General features: G+C 35.1%; 5 protein-coding genes across 5 annotated transcripts in view; all 5 read right to left on the bottom strand.

Moving 5' to 3' along the window:
* LOC102591057 (UDP-D-xylose:L-fucose alpha-1,3-D-xylosyltransferase MGP4) overlaps nt 1-3348 on the bottom strand; it is a 5547-nt gene extending 2199 nt beyond the window's left edge. The window contains exons 1-3 of the mRNA XM_006339587.2: nt 2528-3348; nt 1544-1705; nt 896-1111 (exon numbers count right to left, since the gene is read on the bottom strand). Coding sequence (XP_006339649.1) covers nt 896-1111; nt 1544-1705; nt 2528-3025 — 876 coding nt within the window. The 5' untranslated portion in view covers nt 3026-3348. The remainder of the gene's footprint in view (nt 1-895; nt 1112-1543; nt 1706-2527) is intronic.
* An 822-nt stretch (nt 3349-4170) lies between these two features.
* LOC102590702 (protein ABIL1) lies at nt 4171-8935 on the bottom strand. Its single transcript, XM_006339586.2, has 9 exons — nt 8459-8935; nt 7624-7706; nt 7206-7356; nt 7023-7122; nt 6804-6893; nt 6632-6716; nt 6461-6513; nt 6271-6374; nt 4171-4576 (listed from the first exon to the last, which is right to left on the bottom strand). The coding sequence occupies exons 1-9, from the start codon at nt 8552-8554 to the stop codon at nt 4421-4423; spliced, it is 918 nt and encodes a 305-aa protein (XP_006339648.1). The 5' UTR covers nt 8555-8935; the 3' UTR covers nt 4171-4420.
* Nucleotides 8936-11058: 2123 nt separating this feature from the next.
* LOC102590352 (uncharacterized) lies at nt 11059-14384 on the bottom strand. The gene is made up of 2 exons (XM_006339585.1): nt 13768-14384; nt 11059-11829 (listed from the first exon to the last, which is right to left on the bottom strand). Exons 1-2 carry the CDS (start codon nt 14151-14153, stop codon nt 11328-11330), a joined length of 888 nt encoding a protein of 295 aa, XP_006339647.1. The 5' UTR covers nt 14154-14384; the 3' UTR covers nt 11059-11327.
* A 420-nt stretch (nt 14385-14804) lies between these two features.
* Nucleotides 14805-15750, bottom strand: LOC102590039 (acidic endochitinase-like). Its single transcript, XM_006339584.2, has one exon. It carries the CDS (start codon nt 15748-15750, stop codon nt 14854-14856), a length of 897 nt encoding a protein of 298 aa, XP_006339646.1. The 3' UTR covers nt 14805-14853.
* A 1751-nt stretch (nt 15751-17501) lies between these two features.
* Nucleotides 17502-20256, bottom strand: LOC102589707 (acidic endochitinase-like). Its single transcript, XM_015312090.1, has one exon. The coding sequence runs from the start codon at nt 18521-18523 to the stop codon at nt 17627-17629; it is 897 nt and encodes a 298-aa protein (XP_015167576.1). The 5' UTR covers nt 18524-20256; the 3' UTR covers nt 17502-17626.
* Nucleotides 20257-22023: the final 1767 nt, after the last annotated feature.

Genomic DNA, 22023 nt, shown 5'->3' with positions numbered 1-22023 from the left:
ATTAAAATATACCTTGAACTTTGCTAGAAGAATCATATATACCCCTAAATAATTTTTAAGAAAATAAAAAATAAAAAATATAAATTTAAAACTAAGTTTTTCACTTCCATTAAATGAAGGGTCTATGTGAGCTAATTTTGTAACGGTAGGGGTACATGTGAGCCGTTTGTATAACGGTAAGGGTATATATGAGCCACTTTCATAACGAGGGGCATATCAGCTCCAAATGACAAAGTTGAGGGGTATATCAGGCCCTTTTCCCTTTTGGAAAAGATAGATGAGCAAAATTGGTGCAGATCATTAAAATAGTAATTGCTTGGTTTTTATGAAGCATTAAAATAGCAATAATTATGAAATAGCAGAAAGAAAATAGCAGCTTATTTATTTGAGAAATACTGCCTAATTCCACAATCAATTAATTTTCCTTCAAAACGAGATCCAAGCAACTGTATTGAACAGATTATTTTTCGTACATCAAATTTTCAGATCACTTCTTCAACCTCAATCACATAAAACTCAGCCTATAAGTATTCAGCCAACAGGGACACGCTACAAAGAAAATATGGGGGGTAAATACAAGGGATAAAAGAAGAAAGGGAGAGGTTACAAACATAAAGGCTGGTTATACCTTCCTAAATCATTGGGCTTCAAAGAATAACAGTGCTAATTGAGAAACTAGCTAAGTTCTAAGTTTTGATCATGCTTAATTTTGGATCTGAAACAAGCCTGGCATTTTTAACATGTCCTACTGAAACCACTCAATGACCCATGGAAGAACCAACGCCTATAAGTCATGAAGTGAAAAAGCAACAAGGTATTCCAACACAAATGAAGTTTCTTGCAGCAGGTGCTGAGGCATGGAAGTAGAAAATGAAATAAAAAGAAAGTAACACACCTGTTCAACAGTTTTATTCAATGCCCAGTTGAAAGCAGGCTGGTCATTAGATTTCTTTGCTCTGGACCATGGTTGAATCTGCATTTCCTCAATCCACTTTTTCATAATGAGTTTTGCTCCATCGGTGGGTCGCGCATAGATCATGCAGCTACAGATGTAAGGCCGGCCCTTCTTCCCTGGAGGTGGCAGACCATGAGAGTGATTCAGAGGTTTTACCTGGTGTTCCAAAAGAAAGGAAGAGAGCAGACTTTTCATCACTAACAATCCAATCCACAATGTCAAGATAATAAATATAAATTGATGGAACCAAATAAAATTATCTTTACTACCAGAGAATAACCTATCTTCCAAGTAAAAAAAGAGAGTAGAAGTTAAAACTTAAAAGAAAAAGGAAATAGTAGTTTGCCACAATGCTTAAATCAGATAATTTTAGAGTGAACCAAGAAGATGCAAGATAAGAACTTCCACCACAATAAATTAAGCCAGTACATTCAATCATGCACCATAACATTCTTAATTTAGCTTCTCAAACAATTCTTTCTCAAAAAAAAAAAAAAAAACCTTTCTCAAAAAAAACTTCCCAACCATTGGACTTATCGAAACTATACAAGGAAAAGTTAAAGTATTTGCATCCTTTTCAGCACTCACCGCAGCCATGTCATCCATGAAGTATATATCATGCTTTCCTTCCAAATATGGAAATGGATCCCCTAACCAAACCATATCAACATCATTGTACATGACATTATAACCAAGCTCCAAAATTTGCAGAAGATGCCGAGGCCTTCTGGACGTAAAATTGAAGAATCCCTAAAAGAATTGAACCATCAATGTTATTTCAGCAGAAATGAAATAACTAACTCAAGCAAGGACAACATCCCAGAAAGCTCTTGTTCCCTCTTTAATCAAAAGGGTTTCCTCTCTAAATCAAACTACAAGGTTACAATTCAGGATAGTTAAAGACGGATAGTGAAGGATCAACATAAACGCATTCATGATTATTATTGATATTCTCAAGCTTCAATCATCAGCACTCCAATTTTAAGGCATTACTAGCTGAATAATGAAGAATGATAATTGCAAGAATCTTGTCACTCTAAAATACATTCTACCTACAAAACTGCAAGTATCAAAATATGGAGGGGGAAAAGGCATTATGCAGTAACTCTACATGATTTTTTAAATTTATTTTTAAGAAAAGCTTAAATAAACATGATAAATAATGCCAAGCTGCTACAATCAAATTCCAATTATCTATTTGCACATTCGCTCACAGACAAACAATGGAAAAACAGTGGGAAATACAACAAAATCAGCTGTAAATCAATCAATCAACAATGTCCAAACTCAAATTAGTTGAGGTTTGCCAATATGCATCCTCTATATAATCTGCTTAATTTGAGCCCATTCTAATCCAATTCTAAGTAAAGTAGTAAACAATATATTCTTTTAGAGGCTCTCTAAACACAACAAACCCAAATGTAAATCAATCAACTACCTGCTACTCAAAATGTGTACTCTATTCGGTCCTTCATTACGAATACTGTCAAGTAATTTATTATTATTTTTGTGTATAAGGGGTTCTTTAAACACAATAAAACCCAAATGCAAAAATCTCCTAAAAAAAGGTACCTGAGATCCAAACTTATGAGCAGCCTGGGATTCCAAAACAGGAGGAATGATCACAGCATGACCAGGCCACCTTTCATTAACCTTAAACAAAGTAGCATAGTCCTCAGCAATGACAAGCACTTTGTCATGATGTTTCTGCCTCACAATACTAATCAACCAGTTATTCAAGAAGGGTAAGTAAGCTTCACTGACAATACAGACTATAAGGGTATTATTCTTGGCCACAAAGGCTGCAGCTTTAGACAAGGAATAGTCACGCCACTTGGATTCAAAAGGACTAGGATTTGAAGTGTAGGACAGAAACCCATTTTGAGGAAACTGAATATATGGATAGAAAACTCCGAGAATTACCAAAAGAGAAAGAAGGAGCAAAAGGGTTGTGCGACTTTGAAGAAATGAAGTGGATTTTTGGGAAGTTTGAGAAGATGGTGGGGATAATGGATTTGGGTCTGTGAGAGGATTGTGAAGAGGTCTTTGATGTAAAGACGCTGATGACATTGTTGCTAGATTTGGCAAAACTGAATCCAAGAATATGATGAATTGCGAGATACGAGCTAGCAAAAAGGGGAAGTTAGCACTGTGATATTCAATTTCCAAAGAAGGAACTTGGCGAAATTCTATAGATCAGACGCAGATCTCAGAAGGGATTGTTTGAAAACAAATTGCACTATGAACCGGATCCCACACTAGTTGAGTTTAATTTCTTGGTGCTGGCTCAAAGCCTCAAATGAAAAAAAAGATTTGTGTCTTTCCTTGAAAAATACTTTTTTATTTTCAAGAGTAGAAGGGTGTGCCAGTGACGGTGAGTGCCAAAGGAGGAAGAGAAAAAATTTTAAAAAAATATTTTAGAGTTAACTGCGAAAAACCTACTTAAACTATTATATTTTTCATGAATTTCATAATTTAACTATTCATTATTCTATTTATCTACATAAATGGAATAATTTTTTTTTCCTGAAGTTCATCATCAACTATTACAATATGTTGAATCTGCCTACACATGCTTGTTGTCTATTTCCAAAGTAGTGACAATACACATCTATAAAAGAAATAATCGATAGTTAAAGTATGAAACTCACAAAAAAAATAGAGTAGTTGAGATGTTTTTTTTTTTTAATTTGCCATTTAACCCAATATTTTATGGAATTCTTGTTTTGTTTGATACTTCAATCAGATTTTATAGATAGAAGTTTTCAGTTCAATGCTGTCTCGAGGTATTATATAAAAGAGATTAGTTCTATATACACTGATATAAATATATTCTATATTTTCCTCCATCGGTTTGTTTAAATAGTCTTGGTATGCAAAAAGTTCAGTTTTCGCATAATCAATCTCATTTTTATAACAATTAACTATAGTTATTATTAGGTGATGTTTACATTACATGTATAATCAGATAGAACTGCGACAAAATAATTACGTCTCAGTTCCAAAGAAATGAAGATGAAAAATTTAAATCCTCATTTATCTATTTAAATAAATACATAAGCTTTCGAGAAAATAACAAATACTCTATAAATATGTTTTTATGTTATTTTTATATGGAAAAGATTTTTTAAAGAACTAATCGGAATTTTTCCCACGAGATCATCCAAACGGGAGTGATATGCAACGGTTGAGGATTTGATCACTCAGCTTAAGAATACTGGACAATGCAGCTAGAGAATTATTTTTCCAATAATTTGTTCTACAAGAAGACAGATATTAACATCTTTTTTACCTTACAAATATACACACTGCTCTTTATTGATTCTCAATCCAAACAAATAGCCTATGATTGCGATACTAGTGAATGATCCTAAAAATAGTTGTTCTCCAGGTGATGGCTTAGTACAACTCTTTTACATATGGAAAGTTAGATGGATGCACCTCCTGCTCTCATTTTAGCCTAGATTACGACACAGCACTGGTCTTCAACTTAGTTGTCTTGTGCTTGACAAAGAAAGCGGAGAGCATACTCCTGCTGCGATTAGGTGCACGGATAATATCCCGCCTTGGATTATCAAATGATCTGAATGGTGTTAGAGGTTTGCTACCCTCCAGGGTACCCTGCAAAGGCGAAAATTCATTTGAGAGAAGAAAGCAATTCAGACGTGCAATCGCGGTTTGGTCCTATTATATGCTCCACAAGCAAAGTACGTAACTTCAAACAAACTTTAAGACCAAACAAGGTTCAATATTAATGATGCAATACAAACCAAAATTTCAGAACATACAAGATATTTATATATAAAATTAGACCACAAAAAGAGAAGAGGCAAACTGTCTACGCATATAGACAGACACTCTCACAAATGTTTTACATCAAAAGAGATGAAACAAAATGGCAGACCACAAAAAGTGCATACTTTACCTCTTGGAATTAGTTTTTTTTGGAGAGATGAAACTAACTAATTGAAACATTGTTAATTGTTAAGTTGTCTGATTGATTAACAAGTATACTGGCAGATTGCAAAACTTTGACTAAATTACATGGATGCTCATATTTCAATGATCTTATGATCCTCAGATAGCAATGTTAAACAATGATACTCACGTCTATATATTCACTAAGTTGTCTAATACTCTCCCCACTGAATTATATTTCCTATTCTGAAATTCCACAGTTATCGCATATCAAGGTAGATAAAGAAAAGTTATAGTGAAGTGGAAAAAGTTGGGCCCATTAACTTCCTCTAGAAAATAATACATTGTATAACAAGCACACATATCTTTTAAATTATTGGTCATATTGTTTGTTGGTTGGTAAAAATACTTATTTGATTATAAAGGCAAACCGCAGACTGGAAGTAAATAAAAATGACAACTGTGAGAATAAATGTATATTCATGAAATAATTTGTATATTCTTTCTCTAGTTTTAGTTTTCCACCCTTCAAGTGATGCTTTTAAAAAAAGGGGAAGGATGAACCTGGGTTAAAATCCAGATACCTCTACGATGAATCAAACTAAACCCTTCTGTTCACCTGTCATGCAATGCTGTCGAGGGAAATGAAAAGGAGGAAGAACCAACAAAATTACAGATTTAAATAGCTAAAGAAAGAAAGAACAAAATCCCTGGTCCCCTCTATATCCCCCACAAGGGGAACAAGCCAAACCAAATGTTTGGAGAAAAAACAGAAATTTTAACACATATATAAATATCAGTTCTGACCACTGCTTAGAGCCTTCAAAGGAGAATTTACTTATGTAGGTGTAAAATTTTCTGAACAAACTTTGAGCTCAACATTCAAGATCATGCTGCCTATAGCATCATAGACATTTTGGTTAGACCCCTTTGTTAATTGCATTGCCAATGTTAGACGAATAACATGTGATCACTCACTTGATATGTAAGCAAATAGACAACAGTCGAAGTAAACAGAAAGATAAAAAGAAAGCTGAAATTGATACATTTTGTTACTACTAGCACAAAATTTATGCAATGACAGCTATGATCATCATCAATCTTCCTCTATTACTTACGGAAGTATAGGAAGTGGATCAACATCAGTTTCTTCTAAACCACTCGTTAAGTACTATAGGAGGTAAATAATCAGTGAAAGATGGGCAAGTTGATGTGTCTGATAACAGGATTGACAGCTATATAAAGATGTTCTATAAGCACCTGACATATAACACACTTGGTGCAGTTTCGGGACAGATAGCATGTAATATAAGGAACAGATAGCATAATATATTTATTTTGAGATAGATACAGATAGTATATGGAACTGTTCTTCCAATTAATGCATTTGGCATTACCTGCCGTGTGACCCCCAATGTTTGCATAGCTAGACTTGATGCAGGACCAACATTGGGTGACGGAGGACGGGCTACATATGATTTCTTCCGGGTATTCTCTTCATCTGCTCAAATGAAAATTGACAGTGAGAAGCCATGAGTCTAACACACCATTACAGAAAGAGAAAGTGAACATGGAACCTTCACGTACCTAACAAGTTGAACGCGGCAGATGCTTTTTCAGAAACTTTTGCTTCCTCAGGACTGCAAATGTAAAGAAAAATCAGTTTTCTACAACCTCTACAAATTATTTGAGAATATTATCCAGAGAAAATGATAGTAATCTCCTTTTCAAAGCTTCAAGATCAATAGCACCACTAACCTCATAAAAGTACGTGAATTCCCTTTCAATGTCGATTTGGTTTCTGTTGCCAGATGCCAAGAGAGAGTTTTTGCAGCAGGAGTACCTAGTTTAGGAAATATGATAAGAACGACGAGATACAATGCCAAAGAGAATATGAGAACGAGAGAGTATCATCAAGAAGTCAGGCCACCTGAAGGATAAAGGCGGGGTCTTGCTTGTAAATGTTGCCTTGAATCCATCTTAACTTGAGGGCTGAAGTGCACCTTCTTTCCAGCAGAATCTAATTGTGCATCAATCATGAGAGAGAGAGAGAGAAATGTGCAAGTCAGGCAAAAAGGATGAGGACACAACCGCAGAAAACAGAAAGAGCTTTAACAAAAATGCAATAAGGATTAAAAAGTAGCCGTACTTGGCAAAATATAATGCTTGTGATGCCTTGGGATGATGGCTAATAGCTGCTGCTGCCTGAGACCTTCTTTCTCAGTGTATGTTTTGCATGTCAGAAGTCGCTGAAATAAAAAAGCTAAGTTCCGTTCTATCCTGTTTAATTCTCAAATAGACAATTTGTATTAGGGAAAGTTCCAGAAGTTACCTGATCAAGACAAGTGACCTTTAGCTCCATGGCTGTGACATCCAATGTTTGTTGCTCAAGCAAGTCGGTTAACTTATAAGCAACAGTTCCCAGGTGGTCGACAGCATTGACAAGAGCTCTTACAGCATAGTCTTTCAGGTTATCAAGAACCCTGAAAACGAGTAGTATTAGAGTATGAGCATGAAGTAGCAACGAAAGAATACAGCATGACCAAAAATAAAAGTTACCAGCATTTAGGCGATTGCCCTAAGCATAGGAAAGATTCTTGCTGAGAAGGCTAAAAGAGCCCGTACAGCCAAGGATCAAAGAGCCTATGCACATAATTTGTTTCTACCTACTTTTGGTATGACTTCTGTAAAACCAAGAAGAAGCATGAAAAATTGACTGGAAAATATTATGTTCATGGCAATACTCTTACATTTGTTTCTGCTCATTTTGAAGATAAGACTTTTCACAATATTCTGCAGCAGAATAGAGTTGCGGCCTCAAGTTCTTGAGCTCCTGAGATATGAGACAGGCAACACGTGATCATTGAGTTAGAACAAAGTTCTTGCAAAGGTTGACAAATGGTTAATATGGAAACAGCCTCTAGCAAAAATGCAAGGTAAGGCTGCATACAATTGACCCAATGTGATCCGGCCCTTTCGTGAACCCCATGCATAGCAGGAGCTTAGTGCATCGGGCTAACCTATATTATGACTACCAATCAATCACTTATCAGAATAGTATCAATATCAATCAACCAAAAAGTCCTCAATCCTAAAAAAGAAGAAGTTGGTTTGCCAGTTCTATGAACCCATTCATTCTATTTAAGCCCATTTTTTAACATGTCCCAATGAATTCAAAAGATGACCATAGCTGTAGGAAATACTAGCCATCAACCTACCACAACCCTCATCTTTTAGCCTAACTTTGAACCAGCTAAGCTTTGCAAAATGGTTGTAGCTAAAAGTCTCTACACATGATACATACAAGTAACTAAACAGCGAAGAACACCCTGAGTCAGTCAGATTTAAGGTAATCTGAACTTGTAAAGAGTATCCTCCATCAACTGAGCTATCATCAACTTATTTTATGGTTTGAGCTTTTCGCACCACAGACGAAAATTTACATTGCAAAGTCAACCGTTATTATTTAAATAGATAAAATATTCGAAGCTACAAAACAACTAATATCATACTAACAATCACTGAACAATAACCAGATCTGATGTCAAATTTAGCAAAAGAGATTGAGAAAGAAGTAGCGAAAACCTGTAATGCCTTAACGAAACTCTTGCTTCGCTCCATTGACACTTCATCAAACGTCATCGCCGGAGAATTTCCAAGCTTCAAGTGTTCCACTTCCATAACTCCTCTCTTCCAAAAATCGCACAAATTCTCCACAAACAAAAAAAAATCCTTCCAGATTAGTGGATCAACAAATCATATGGATATACATTTTATATTAAAAAAAGTTGTAACTACAGAAAGAATAATTGTTTGGAGATGGATTAGGAGTCAAGAAAAGGAGGGTTCCGGTAGGGCACGGCGGTGGAAGGTGGATGTGGTGGCGGTAGGAGAATTTATGAGGAGTGTGTGTGTGAGTGAAGCAATCCCGGGAATTGTTTATTATTGCTGGAATTTTGAAGGAGTTAATTGCAAGTGAAAATGACGTCGTATTTATTGTAGGCAGATAAGAAGGTGGTTCAACTGATACTCTGCTGCTCCTCCCACCTTGACATTGACCTCAATTTCAAAAAATTAATCATCACCATCTTTTTCACCAAATTAAATAATAAGTACTACAAATATTAATTATGAAGGTTTAATTATGCAATCTAATATAATTAGTAGTACTTGATTATCAATATTCTCTTCCGTCTACTTTTACTTGTTCATGTTCGACTTGACACACTCTAATATTTAATAACAAGGATAAAATAGACACAAAATGTTAATTATTCTCTTGATTTTTCAAGTTGAACAAGTAAAATTATACAACTATTTTTAATATACTAAATAAGTAAAGATGGACGGAGGAAGTACTAGTTAACTGAGAAGTGTCATTCGTAGTTATTTATGTGCTAGTAAATAGTACTCCCTCCGTCCCATTTTATGTGATGTACTTTGATTTGGCACAAACTTTAAGAAAAATGGAAAGACTTTTAAAACTTGTGGTCCAAAATGAATGATAGAAATTTGTGTGGTTGTAAATCATTTCATTAAGGGTAAAAAAGACATTTCATAGGCAAATTGTTACTTAAAATAGAAATGTGTCATTCTTTTTGGGACTGACTAAAAGGAAAGTGAGTCATATAAATTGGGACAGAGGGAGTAACTAATAATATAGTTATAACGATTTTGTTTTATTGCTTGGGATGGTGATAGTTGTTATACATTTGCTTGATTATAAGTTTGTGCGCTTCCAAGTATTGATCCATATGAAATTAGTACGATCCAATGATTAAATTCTCGATGGGAATCAAGAGAAAGAAAGAGTCGAGAATTGGGAAAGCAATAAAAATAATTTCTCTTTAACTTTGTTCGAATTCAATTTATTGTTTGGAGCGTTTAAATAATTAACTTTTAAGTATTTCTAATATCAAAATTGATTTATAACACTTTTCATATGATTTTAAATAGGTTTAATTTTTTTTTTTTTTTATGGATTGTCTTGGTCTTTGACTCTATGTATTTCACATTTTATTGTATTTTAAGATGAATGAATCAATGGAATATTATTATTTATGAGGTGAAGAGGAATATGTCGTTTTCGTCTTTAGAGCACCTCCACATGGCTAACATGCCCATATAAGCTAGTTGGGGAAGCTACTTATTGAATTATCATTAACACCCCTATAGTTTATAGGAACATTAAAAGCACCCCGACATTCAACTAACCTTCTTCACATTTAATACACCTAAATTCAATTATTAATCACTCTGAATGTAACATTGAATGCAATGTAATTTGACTGACTCAACTATGCTAAACATTTTCTTTTTTAAATTATTGACTATACTATACTCAGTGTAGGATTTATCTACGTTCATTTTTAAAGTAATTTTGAGTGTAAATTATGTTTTACATTAAGCTCTAACTCATATAGTCATTAATGGTTTAGGAATTTGACATTATTGATTTGTTGGTTTTTTGCTCTTTGTATAGCTTTTTAGACTTCCGTAGCACCAAAGAAATTACAACCAATTTTTTGGTCAAACGTCAATGCTTTGATGTTAAGAATGGTACCTAACCTTTTTTCTACTTATGTAAACAATCATGCTACGCAATTCCATTTATTGTTTGGGCTAGTTACATAAGTACTACTATTTTTTTTTCCCACCCAAATCTCCCGGAGGATCAATAATGTTCTCACTTACCCTCTATCACTGATGGTGAAGGATCAATAGTGTTCTCACTTACCCTCTATCACTGATGGTGAGATATTCAACCACTTGAGCAAGCCTCACTTAATAATTACCTACTATTCGGTAATCAAACATTGAGATTATTCTAAATGTAAATAATTTAGTACCAAGATTAACCGTACAGAAATATTTATCTTTTACTTTAATTTGACTGTTATGAACAGAACTGACCTTTTGTTATGAGCAGAATTAGAGTGTTATATATAAGTTGAAGTGCATACATGTTGCAACTTGCAAATGCAGGGCTCTACATCTAACAGTGAATTGTTAGGTGTCTCTGATCGAAGTTGGGTTGTCCAAATATGGCTAACAGTGAAGGGACCCCAGGAGGATGGAGTGTCGAATCAGTCATTCCTTAGTTTAAATTGGCTAGAAAGAGAAGACATGTTGTAGTATATAATTGACAGGGATGAGTAGTACTTCACAAAATGCAGAGCAAACACTTCGAAGCGAAAGCAACCACGTGGTATGCTATATACTATACACATATGTACAACATTCTGAGTTTTACAAACACAAGCCAGTAGCTGTAGCTCAAATGAAGCATACAGCAGAGAGAAGTAGATGTCTTCCTGGAAGAAAGAAAGAAAAAACTCCAGATATGTTCTTCTGCCTGCAGGAGTATATTAGTACATATATACTTGTATGTATGGATTATTCGATTTTGGAATCTAGAGCGAAAATGCGCCAAATTTTTCGGGCACTTCACTTGCTACGTTTGGTGGTCTGATTGTTCCTCCTCATTTCTCTTTATGGAGGCGAGAATTGAGCCCAGGTGCCGCCTCAGCCATGGAAATTTCAATACTGGAGCAATGTTTCTCGAGGTAGGGGAAGAGATTTCAAAGAAAGTAGGCTTTGGTGTTGAGGCACCGCCAATGTATTCAATTAATTCCTGTACAGCAAGTACATGGAACTTTGGAGGTGCATTCAGAGCAATGTTGTGAACCCGGTGCTCATAAATCTTCCCATCTTTATCAAGCTTATACTCTGAAGTGCCATCGAACCGACCGTGGCTCTCCCATGGAACACGGGGAATGCCATGAACAGTCCACCGAACTATTATCAAATTTTCCACTGGCTGCCAAACACTAACAATGTCAATCCACAAGGTCCTAAATAACATCCTACCATGGAATCGTAGGGCCCAGAAGATTGATTTATAATTATCAATGCCAGTAAACGTGTTGATTGGATCTTTGAAGACAATATCATCCCTGTAGAGCACGAAAGAGCACCATTAGCACCTCAAACGTTATTTCACTGAAGTCACAATTCGGTACAATGTCATCACACTTGCATTAATTCACAACTAAATTAAGTGCACAATTACATGCATATGCAATTCATACAGCATCCAAGGAGGTGGAGCAAAATAATTAAGGGTAAAAACTTACCCGCACCGGGTGTTTACACCGCACTAATAAATGCATAACATGTGTTTACACAAACTCCTATCACTTAACCATTGTTAATTAACGCAAATTTACTGTATTGTTTTTCCTTAAAACTGTTCAGACAGCATCTAGATAATAATAATCTAAAGTTGTAATTACATCCTAATTATGTAACCTCTGAAGTAAACTACTAGAAAGGGGCCTAGCCTGCCCACTGACTATCAACAACAATGAGAACAACTGCTCAACCCAAGATAGTTGGATGCAAGTCAGTTTAAAAGAAGAATATAGAACATGTGAAAGAGATCATTCTTTTGATACTTCAAGCCCTAGGAAGTCTCTTTGTGGATTACTGGATGGAAGCGAGACGTGTGAAGCCACAAATCACAATGGTTTGCAAAGCAGCTATTGCGCACCCGCCATGATCCCACAACATGAAAATTCACCCAACATGATCAATTCCATTCCCCGTATTCTCCAGGGAAAGGACTACCATGATAGATGTTTGTTTGCAAATATGTGTTGGAAGAACACTTATTTGTCATGATCCAACTAGAATCTATATGATCCTCCCTATGAAACTAAGGACATTCCAAATGGTTCAATTATCAAAGGTGTAATGTTCCAAATGGCTCATATAATAGAAAACTCAGTTTAGGCAACCCAGTTCAGAAGTCCAAAGTCCTTAAGACTTTTGTAATTAAAGCACTGAGTTCAACTGCTACAATTACTGAAAGTGAACTGCAGTATGCAGCAAATCACAATTAACTATCCCAAAAATCAAAATAGCATTTTTAACCCACTAAGCCATTAGTCAATCCTCGCAATCTAAAATCTTCAAACAAAATAAGAAGGAAAGAGCCATCAAAATGATATTCCACAAGAACCATATGAATGACTTAAAATGGGAAAAGTGACTGTTTACTTCTCCCCTTCTCATATAAATTCTTGTTTTCATAGGGAGCTTGAGTTTCAAAAGATATGACTATTTCAGTTTTCATTATTTGCCTATGCTCGATCTTGAAACTTGAAAACTACAATTTGAACCAATAAGAACTGTAAATTATGGTGCTACTTCTAAATAATAAAACTTATTTCTTTTATTTTGCTTTGGCGACTTAACGCTGAACATTTTTTGCGTCTACTTTCTGCAAATGCTCCTCCATTAATAGTTGTCTAAGACTCTGAGTCACTTCTCACTTGGATCTTAAAATATTGACATTTTCCAAATACTCTTGGTCACATTTTTCATAGAAAAGTTTCTTTCCCTTGTTGCAGTTCCTCAAACAAATGTAACAGTCCCTTAATTGAAAAAGAAGGGGTAGATAATCTCACCATCCTTAAGTTCTGTGGATACTTTCAAACAGCTTAATGATTCTTTCTGCAATTCACCCAAATCTAAAAAAACTCAAAATTTTTGTTTCTCATATCTGGTGTTATTGCTAGAACAAGACAACCAGATCATCACCTGCATCAATCTACTGACGTGTCAGTTCCGAAATAGTTAAGGTCAGCTATAGGAACCTGATGTATCAATTCCACTCCATTCATGCCCATTTTGGCTTCAGTACACATGTTTCATCATAATTACACTATTTTTTTATACTAATTGTCAACCTATTGACGTGAGAGTAGCTAAGGTTTGCGCAACTAAAATAAGCTGAATTAGGTCAGAAATCAGGGATATTTAAAAAGAAAAATAACATCATTATCAACAACACCTAATCACAACAAAAATGGATAATTAACAACTCAAACCTGTAGATATCAAAGCTTAGCTCCTTATAGAAGAGGGAAGGAAACTCCTCTCGGATAGTCCGAATAGCATAACCCGTATTCAGATAGTAATTCCGCTTCTCCTCCTCCTCTTCCTCGTTCACCTCAATCGACGACGACAACGACGTGCTAGTCTGCACATGGGCAGAGAACTGTGCGTAAAACCCCAAATTATTCTCTGAATTCAAAGACGGAAACTCCTCCAAATCCTTCACATACGAATAAACCTTAACCCTAGCACCTCTAATTCCACACCTAGAAACCGTGAGCTTCTGAGCATTTCTAGGGTTTAAGTAGGAAGAAATCCTCAGAGGAAGGCGACCGGCGGGGAATGATGAAATTTCCAGCGACGGTAAAAGAGTGGCCATCGGAGATTAGATTTTGGAAGAATTTAGTTAGATATTTTCCAATTGGATAGTTGAAATATAGTTATGGAGTTGGATCCGCTAGAAAATTCTCCTATTGGTGGATGAAGGAGATATTTTAGTAGTTAAGACTTTTTTTTTTCAACGTAAATATCTTGAAAAAATGTTCACAAATATTAAGTACCGTTATAAACGAAGTTAATGAAACTTTAAAATGGGATTATACTTTCTTCCTCGATCGGATCACATTCATCTTAAGAATACCAATCAAGCTCATATGAATATTAAGTAATAATAGCAAATGATATTTCGTACCAAATAATATTAATAAAATTTTAAAATCGTATTCAGTATACGGATTTATAAGTTGTATTCATATATAATTTCTTTTAGTTAAAATTGCCTATAAATTACATTCAACGTGATTTGTAATCGCACTTACTAAATACAAATATCATTCAAAATGAAATGTTCTCTGAGCCATGATAATGGGAAAAAAACCCTTGGAAAATGACAAAAAATAGTCTTATGTGTTAGGTTCAGCAGCAATGAGATAGATTATGGACAGAACTTAAAAGTCACAAGTTAATTGGCAATGTATTTCCCTTTAGATATACATGATATAACACATTGAATAATTACACAGGCCATCATATTATATATGTATAGTAAACTGATAAGGACTGAGCTATAGCTCAGAACTTCAGACATCACTCTTGATTGAAGAACTATAATTGGTTTGATCATCATAGTATTTTGACCACAGCATCACACCACCATACTTGGAAGAGTTTTTTATTGAAGGAAGAACTTGGGAAGTGAGGTCATCAGCAGGGATGAATCCGCTTCCCGCGGCTGCAGGAGCTGCTGGCAATCCAAGGAAAATCTTTGTGGCAGGGATATCTGCTGTCCACTGTTTCCATGCAGCTTCAAGATTGCTAATATCACTAGAACTGTATTGACAAGGAGGGTTGTTATAGAATTGAACCCAAACATAGTCGAAAAGGCCTGTTTTTAAGGCGTTTCCAATCCAAGCATCAGGGAATGGGCATTGAGGGGCTGCTGTTAAGTAAACTTTCTTGCCCATACTGCTATATGCAGAAAGAGACTTGGCAAGAACATCCCAGTACAGATTGGTTCCTCCTTCAATATCAAAGTCTATTCCATCTAAAACAGCATCACCAAGTGGACGTGTTGTCGATTGTCCCCCCAAGAAGTTGTTCCAAAGATAAGTGGCAACTTCCCTAGCATCATCAGCAGAAGCAAGATAGTAGCTCCCAGCACCACCTCCAATTGACAGCATCACTTTAATTCCTTTGGCTTGGCAGGATTTTATATCTGTGCTTAATTTGGTACACTCGCCAACATTTGGATTACAATGACCAGATAGATCTATCATTGGTTGTTGACCATTTCCGAAGGTTGGCAAAAAAGCTATGTTCACCAAGTCATAGTTCTTCGTGGCACAGGTTTCCGCCAGAGTTCCTTCACCTCCATTCTGACCCCAGTAAATAGCAATTCCACCAGCATCACAAGAAGCTGCTAGTACTAGAATCACTATGGAGAGTAATGCAAGTGATCTATTGGATTGGAGTTCCATTCCTTGATGATGTTCGCTAAATATTGAAATGACTTCTATAGGAAACACTTTAAAGCTGTTCTGCTTTAGAATTCTGGTAGATAAGCACTAGAGCATTGCTTATTATAGGATGAAAATTTCCTTTCTCAGACTGCTACTTTGTGCTTATGCTAAGGAAGGCGTGGCTTCACGGTTAAGTAGTTTTCAGTTTTATTCAAATTCTATGAATAATCTTTTGTTTGTGCTTCTGGATTATTATGTTGTCTCTTTCCCCTTGTCTTCTCCTAAAGTCTCTTGATGTTAAAACAAAGGCAAAGTTTTTCCTTTTACATAAAACTAGCTCACAACTGTGAACCTTGTTAACTGTGCCTCTTCCAAATTCTAGCTCTTCAATGAAATGGACCAGTAGCTTCAACAATGAAAATAGGTTATAAGAAACAGAATTCTCTTTGCCTCCAGTTATAAGAAATATTACTTGCTTAGACAGAATGAAGTAACAATACTCATGGCATGAATTGTTAAAGATGATTAGGTGGTTTTGGTTGGGCAAACTAAACCTAGTTATGATTCTGCAGTTTTTGGTACAAATCTAAGTTGAAAGGTTCATTAAACTGTAACTTACTGGTAATGGACTTGATGAGTACAACTAAATAGGCATAGATAATAACTAATATCTTTAAACCAACGTCGAAATGGAGAAATGGACCGAAAGAGGGATATTAACTTGTCATGTAATTCTCTCTACTCATCATAAGCAAGCCATTAAACATCCATTTTTTGGTTAGTATAGTCAACGGCTTCCAATGAGACTCAGCTGAACTCACCAAAGAGAGGGATAAAGAAGAAGTCTGAGCACTAAGGATGATAACTTACTAGTTACTATAACATTCATTGCACAAAAATTGGTAGGAGATAGGTAAGAGGTCTGGTAGATTGTACTGGTGCAGCTTCTGGAGTTTACATCAGTACATAACACGATGATGAAGCAATGTCAAAATTGTGGACTTCAAACAGTGATGATAGGTTAGAGGTCTGCCATTATGTTTGAGAACATGATGTCTTTCGAACTAAGTCATAGATGAATATTATTTGTTTTGTATATAAGGCATGTCTTGCACCGTTCTATCTCAAATCAGAAGACGGTTGGTCTTAGTCATTAATGAACAATATCTGTTGAAGCATGAAAGCAAGCATAATATGTGGATTATTGCAATGCTTTGTTTTTCCTCAGAACTTATATCTTATCTTGTCTATGAGATAACAACTAATGGATGTGCATCAATGCATCCATTTCATAAAGAATGGAATAGATATGAGAAATGAACCAACATAATCTATGGAAAAGGGTCAAAAATGCCCCATACATATTGAAAATGGCTTACATTTTGCCCTCATCCCATCTATTGGATCCGAATCGCTCTTAATGTTAATTTTCAGGTTAAAAATGCTCCTCCTTCCATCTATTGGACCCCAATTGCCCTTAACGTTAAATTCTTAGTTCAAAATGCCCCTCCTTTCAACGGAACTATGAGATGGCACATGTGTGGTTTTAAACATATGGCACTGATTTGTTGATCCAGGTGGCCCCAACCATTAACGATCCGACCCATCCTAGTTAACCCAAAACAACTATGGAATTCTAAAGTTATTTTACCTTTTGACTTGAGCTCCTGTATCACATTAGAATGATATTCTTCTCTTTTCTGTCTTCTTTTTATGTCTTTTACATTGATGGATCATGAAGAGTGCAAAAACTTGAAGTGGCTATGTATTTTCCTTTAGATACATAAATTGAAGCATAATTACACAAGAGACAAGTTGCTATCATATTACATATATATGTATATTGACACAACATACTTGATCACAAATAAGGGCTGAGGTATAGCTCATAACTTCACACATCACTCTTGATTGAAGAACTATAATTGGTCTGATCGTCATAATATTTTGACCACAACATTACACCACCATACTTGGAAGAGTTTTTTATTGATGGAAGAACTTGAGAAGTGAGGTCATCAGCAGGGATGAATCCACTACCAGCAGCTGTAGGAGCGGCTGGCAAGCCGAGGAAAATCTTTTTGGCGGGGATATCTGCTGTCCACTGTTCCCATGCAGCTTCAAGATTGCTAATATCACTAGAACTGTATTGACAAGGAGGGTTGTTATAGAATTGAACCCAAACGTAGTCAAAAAGGCCTGTTTTTAAGGCATTTCCAATCCAAGCATCAGGGAATGGGCATTGAGGGGCTGCTGTTAAGTAAACTTTCTTGCCTATACTGCTATATGCAGAAAGAGACTTGGCAAGAACATCCCAGTACATATTTGTTCCTCCTTCAATATCAAAGTCTATTCCATCTAAAACAGCATCACCAAGTGGACGTGTTGTCGATTGTCCCCCCAAGAAGTTGTTCCAAAGATAAGTGGCAACTTGCCTAGCATCATCAGCAGAAGCAAGATAGTAGCTCCCAGCACCACCTCCAATTGACAGAATAACTTTAATTCCTTTGGCTTGGCATGATTGTATATCTGTGCTTAATTTGGTACACTCGCCGACATTTGGATTACAATGACCAGATAGATCTATCATTGGTTGTTGACCATTTCCAAAGGTTGGCAAAAAAGCTATGTTTACAAAATCATAGTTCCTCGTGGCACAGGTTTCCGCCAGAGTTCCTTCACCTCCATTCTGACCCCAGTAAATAGCAATTCCACCAGCATCACAAGAAGCTGCTAGTACTAGAATCACTATGGAGAAAAATGCAAGTGATCTATTGGATTGGAGTTCCATTCCTTGATGATTTTGCTAAATTTTGAAATGACTTCTTTAGGAAAAACTATAAAGCTGTTCTGCTTTAGAGAGCATTAGATCATTGCTTTTTATAGGATGAAAATTACTTACTCAGACTCCTACTTTGTGCTTATGCTAAGTAAAGCGTGGCTTCACAGTTAAGTAGTTAACAATTTTATTTAAATAGAGGATTTATCTTTGGTTTGTGCTTCTGGATTTGCTATTATGTTGTCTTTTACCCCTTGTCTTATCCCAAATTTCTTGGTGATGTTAAAACAAAGGCAAAGTTTGTCCTTCTAAATAAAACTGTAGCTCACTTGAAAAACTTGATTTCACATTTTGAATGTTTAGTTTCATAAACTATGAATTTAATAGGTCCATTAGCCTAGTGTATAGACTTAGTGCCTACATATTTAGTCTACTACGTACTATGGGAACTCATTCAAATTTTCGACATCCACTGTTATCATTAACTGTCCATAAAGTAAGGACTGCAACATTTGTGCAGTCTTCTGGTGTTGGCTCTCTAAAATTAAACTTCAAATGTTGAAACAAAGCTTAGAGATTTCACATAGCACAAGTGAGATAATTGTTGAGATATGAATTCTCTAATTGCATATAGAAAGAAGTATATAATATGAAGAACGATTTTTTTCTAATCCTGTTCTACTGGTGGTTAGGATTTTGTCTTTTCATATCGAAGACGGGTTCATTACCATAAAGGAAAATTTACTCGTTCAGGATACTTACACATAACCTCTACTTACTCGTTCAGACTTCACGGATTGTAAGTCTGGAATGGATTGTAGTAATTTAAGAAGCAACAATAGTACTTTTACTGAAGAGCTGCTATATTGCTTCAGTAGCAGAAGTGTTTGTTTATATTTCTTGTTATTCACTTGTTCAATACAGCAGCAAATATATAGTGATACATAGTAACTTGACCAACTACTTTTGAATCAACCAAGATACTTTTTTATTAATACAACAACACATTAATTTTAACAATAACTTAATTATAACATTGATCACAAATTGGTAGGATGATCACAGGTAAGAGGTCTGCTAAATTTTACTGGAACATTTTTCTGGCGTTTACGTCATGGCATAACGAGATAATGAACCACTGTCAAGATTGTAGACTTTAAAATTTAGAACATGCTTTCTTTTGAACTAAGTCATGATTCATGAATATGAAGAATATTGGTTAACATATAAGCCATGTCTTTCGCCGTTCTATCACAATGAATCATTTTGAAGCGTGAAAGAACAATAGTATTTATTAGTCATGAATGAACAATATTTCTCAAAACTTACTTGTAATCTCAACCATGAAAGGATCTATATCCATTTTTTAAAGATCTTTAAACCCCTATATTGTCGATATTCTGTTAAATAGATATTGGAGTAATCTATTGGTAAGACGATAAAACTAACCAGTGAAACTGTCAAGATGAAGCTCGTTTTGGTATATGTATAAATCCCTTATTCTCCTCAACTTACACTTCACCATTCTTGTGTTGATTATTGTGGCCTTAATCATGGTTCATAAGATAAACAACTTCCTTTTGTTTGGTCAGAAAAGACAATTATGAATTCATATGATGGAAAATGTCTGATTGAGATTGCTGATATTTGGCCTTGATATTGCCATATGTTGTTCTATTTTTACTAAACAAATTGGCACCTAACTAATAGGCAATTAGTCAGCAGACAAGTCCTGTTCCTTTGTGCAAACCAGTAGGGGACCTTTGTAAATCAGTTCCTATGTCAGTTTCTAGCCTTTGATTCTGCTTTTTCTCCCAACAAACTAGGGACCCCAGTTCTGTCTGTTGTCTCTTCTTTTCTCTTTTTTCCTTTATTTCTTTTCCTTTACTTACAATTTCAAGATTCTTTTAGTTTTTAATACATTAACGTATACTGGAAAAAGATAAAATCATCACAACTCTAGACTCCGAGCTTTTAACTGTTTAAAGCATCTTCATTTTATCCTACAAATGACAGGATTCCTCATCCTTAACTCCGCCTATGTGAGCTCGTTCACATTGCCAGTCCCAAGTCCGTATAAAGGAGTAGGATTGCTGAGTGTCAAACAACCTTTAAGGAATTACACTGAGTTTATTGATATTGACAGGATTTCTCATCCTTGGTCATTGACTAAAAGCCAGGGTAATAAAGCATTCGTACCAGAATTAAACAAATCTTCTTATAGAAATAGAACAAAAAGTCATGATCTTCGAGCCAATAAAGACTGAGAAGATTGACTCAAGAACCAATTTCATTCCAAGCTTCATTGTAGAATTCGGACCTAACCATTAAGTAAGAAGTGATGGGAACGACAGACAGAACTTGTGAATGCAAAAGATTCTGCAATCAAGAATTGACTTTTTTTAACTCTGTGATATCAACCTTAACTAAGTTTTATAATTGTTACCTATAGTTGCATTTGAAACCTTTTGGCTACATTCTGGGGTCATTATCTTTGGTCTTTAAATATTTCATTGCTTTTTTTTCTAAACTATTGCTTCATTGCTTTCTTTTGTCTATTTAACTCCTAACAGTCAAGAGACAGATAATACTAATACTTTAAAACAATCATTTTTCTACAAGAAGCATGTAGGAAGCTACAATTTAATTCTATAAAAAATTGCAAAGGGCCAAATAATATCACTATCTAAAGCATGGCCAATGGCTTCAACATGTCTGCTAATACTTGCAATTTTTTTTTAATAATATCTCTTTTTCCCATTCCTGCAGAAAACGAGTATCATATGTCATCAAATTGGCCTTTAGTAAAATTTTAGTCAAAGAAGCCTTTAGTAAAATAATCTTAGAATATGAAGAATTAAATTACTTAAAACATATTTCTTAAATAACTTATAGCTACAAAGTGGAGCTATCACTAGGATTATATTAAATGATAAAATTCTTTGATTTAGGATTATGGATTAACAATTCTTTGCAGTTATGCATTTGTTTTTTTTGCAAATATTAATATTGTATTTAGTTGGACGGCATGATAACATTAGGTGCTAGCAAAAAAACAAAGAAAAAAGGAATTCAAAAGATGAAATAATTACGTAAATATGATGATTACTTTGAGAAAACAAAAACAAAAAGAGAGGAATTGTCCTAATTAATTACTTGTTTGATATGAATGCAACATGTGTTGCTGTTTGAATTTATTTTAAAAAAAATCTATGCAATATTGTATTTCTGAAATTACTGTAAAACAAGCTCACGTGAATCCCTCTATCCTCAGCCAAGCATTTTATTTTTATACAGATTTAACTTATATACACTGACAACTTAAAATATTTTAATCTGTTATAGCGGATAACCTGTAAACTCTTTATATAAACATCTCATTTCCCTTTTCCTTTCTTCACATATTATTGTACTATTCACCATGGAAAATTCCCAACAACCTCTTGCCACAGAGAGTTTTTCATATAGCTGGTTGTTGAACAGAAAACCTTCCATTGATGGCCTAACAGAAT

The sequence above is a fragment of the Solanum tuberosum genome, unplaced genomic scaffold (genome assembly GCF_000226075.1).
Source record: "Solanum tuberosum cultivar DM 1-3 516 R44 unplaced genomic scaffold, SolTub_3.0 scf00010, whole genome shotgun sequence".
NCBI classification, from domain to species: Eukaryota; Viridiplantae; Streptophyta; class Magnoliopsida; order Solanales; family Solanaceae; genus Solanum; species Solanum tuberosum.
This window is presented reverse-complemented; position numbering and strand designations above follow the sequence as displayed.

Coding starts and splice junctions, on each gene's coding strand:
- LOC102590702 (XM_006339586.2), bottom strand. CDS start 8,554: ATGGAAGTGGAACACTTGAAGCTTGGAAATTCTCCGGCGATGACGTTT. Junction 6,717..6,803: donor ACCCCGCCTTTATCCTTCAG/GTGGCCTGACTT, acceptor TTCCTAAACTAG/GTACTCCTGCTGCAAAAACT. Junction 4,577..6,270: donor CATTGGGGGTCACACGGCAG/GTAATGCCAAAT, acceptor TCGCCTTTGCAG/GGTACCCTGGAGGGTAGCAA.
- LOC102590352 (XM_006339585.1), bottom strand. CDS start 14,153: ATGGCCACTCTTTTACCGTCGCTGGAAATTTCATCATTCCCCGCCGGT. Junction 11,830..13,767: donor CTAAGCTTTGATATCTACAG/GTTTGAGTTGTT, acceptor CGTGCTCTACAG/GGATGATATTGTCTTCAAAG.
- LOC102589707 (XM_015312090.1), bottom strand. CDS start 18,523: ATGGAACTCCAATCCAATAGATCACTTGCATTTTTCTCCATAGTGATT.
- LOC102590039 (XM_006339584.2), bottom strand. CDS start 15,750: ATGGAACTCCAATCCAATAGATCACTTGCATTACTCTCCATAGTGATT.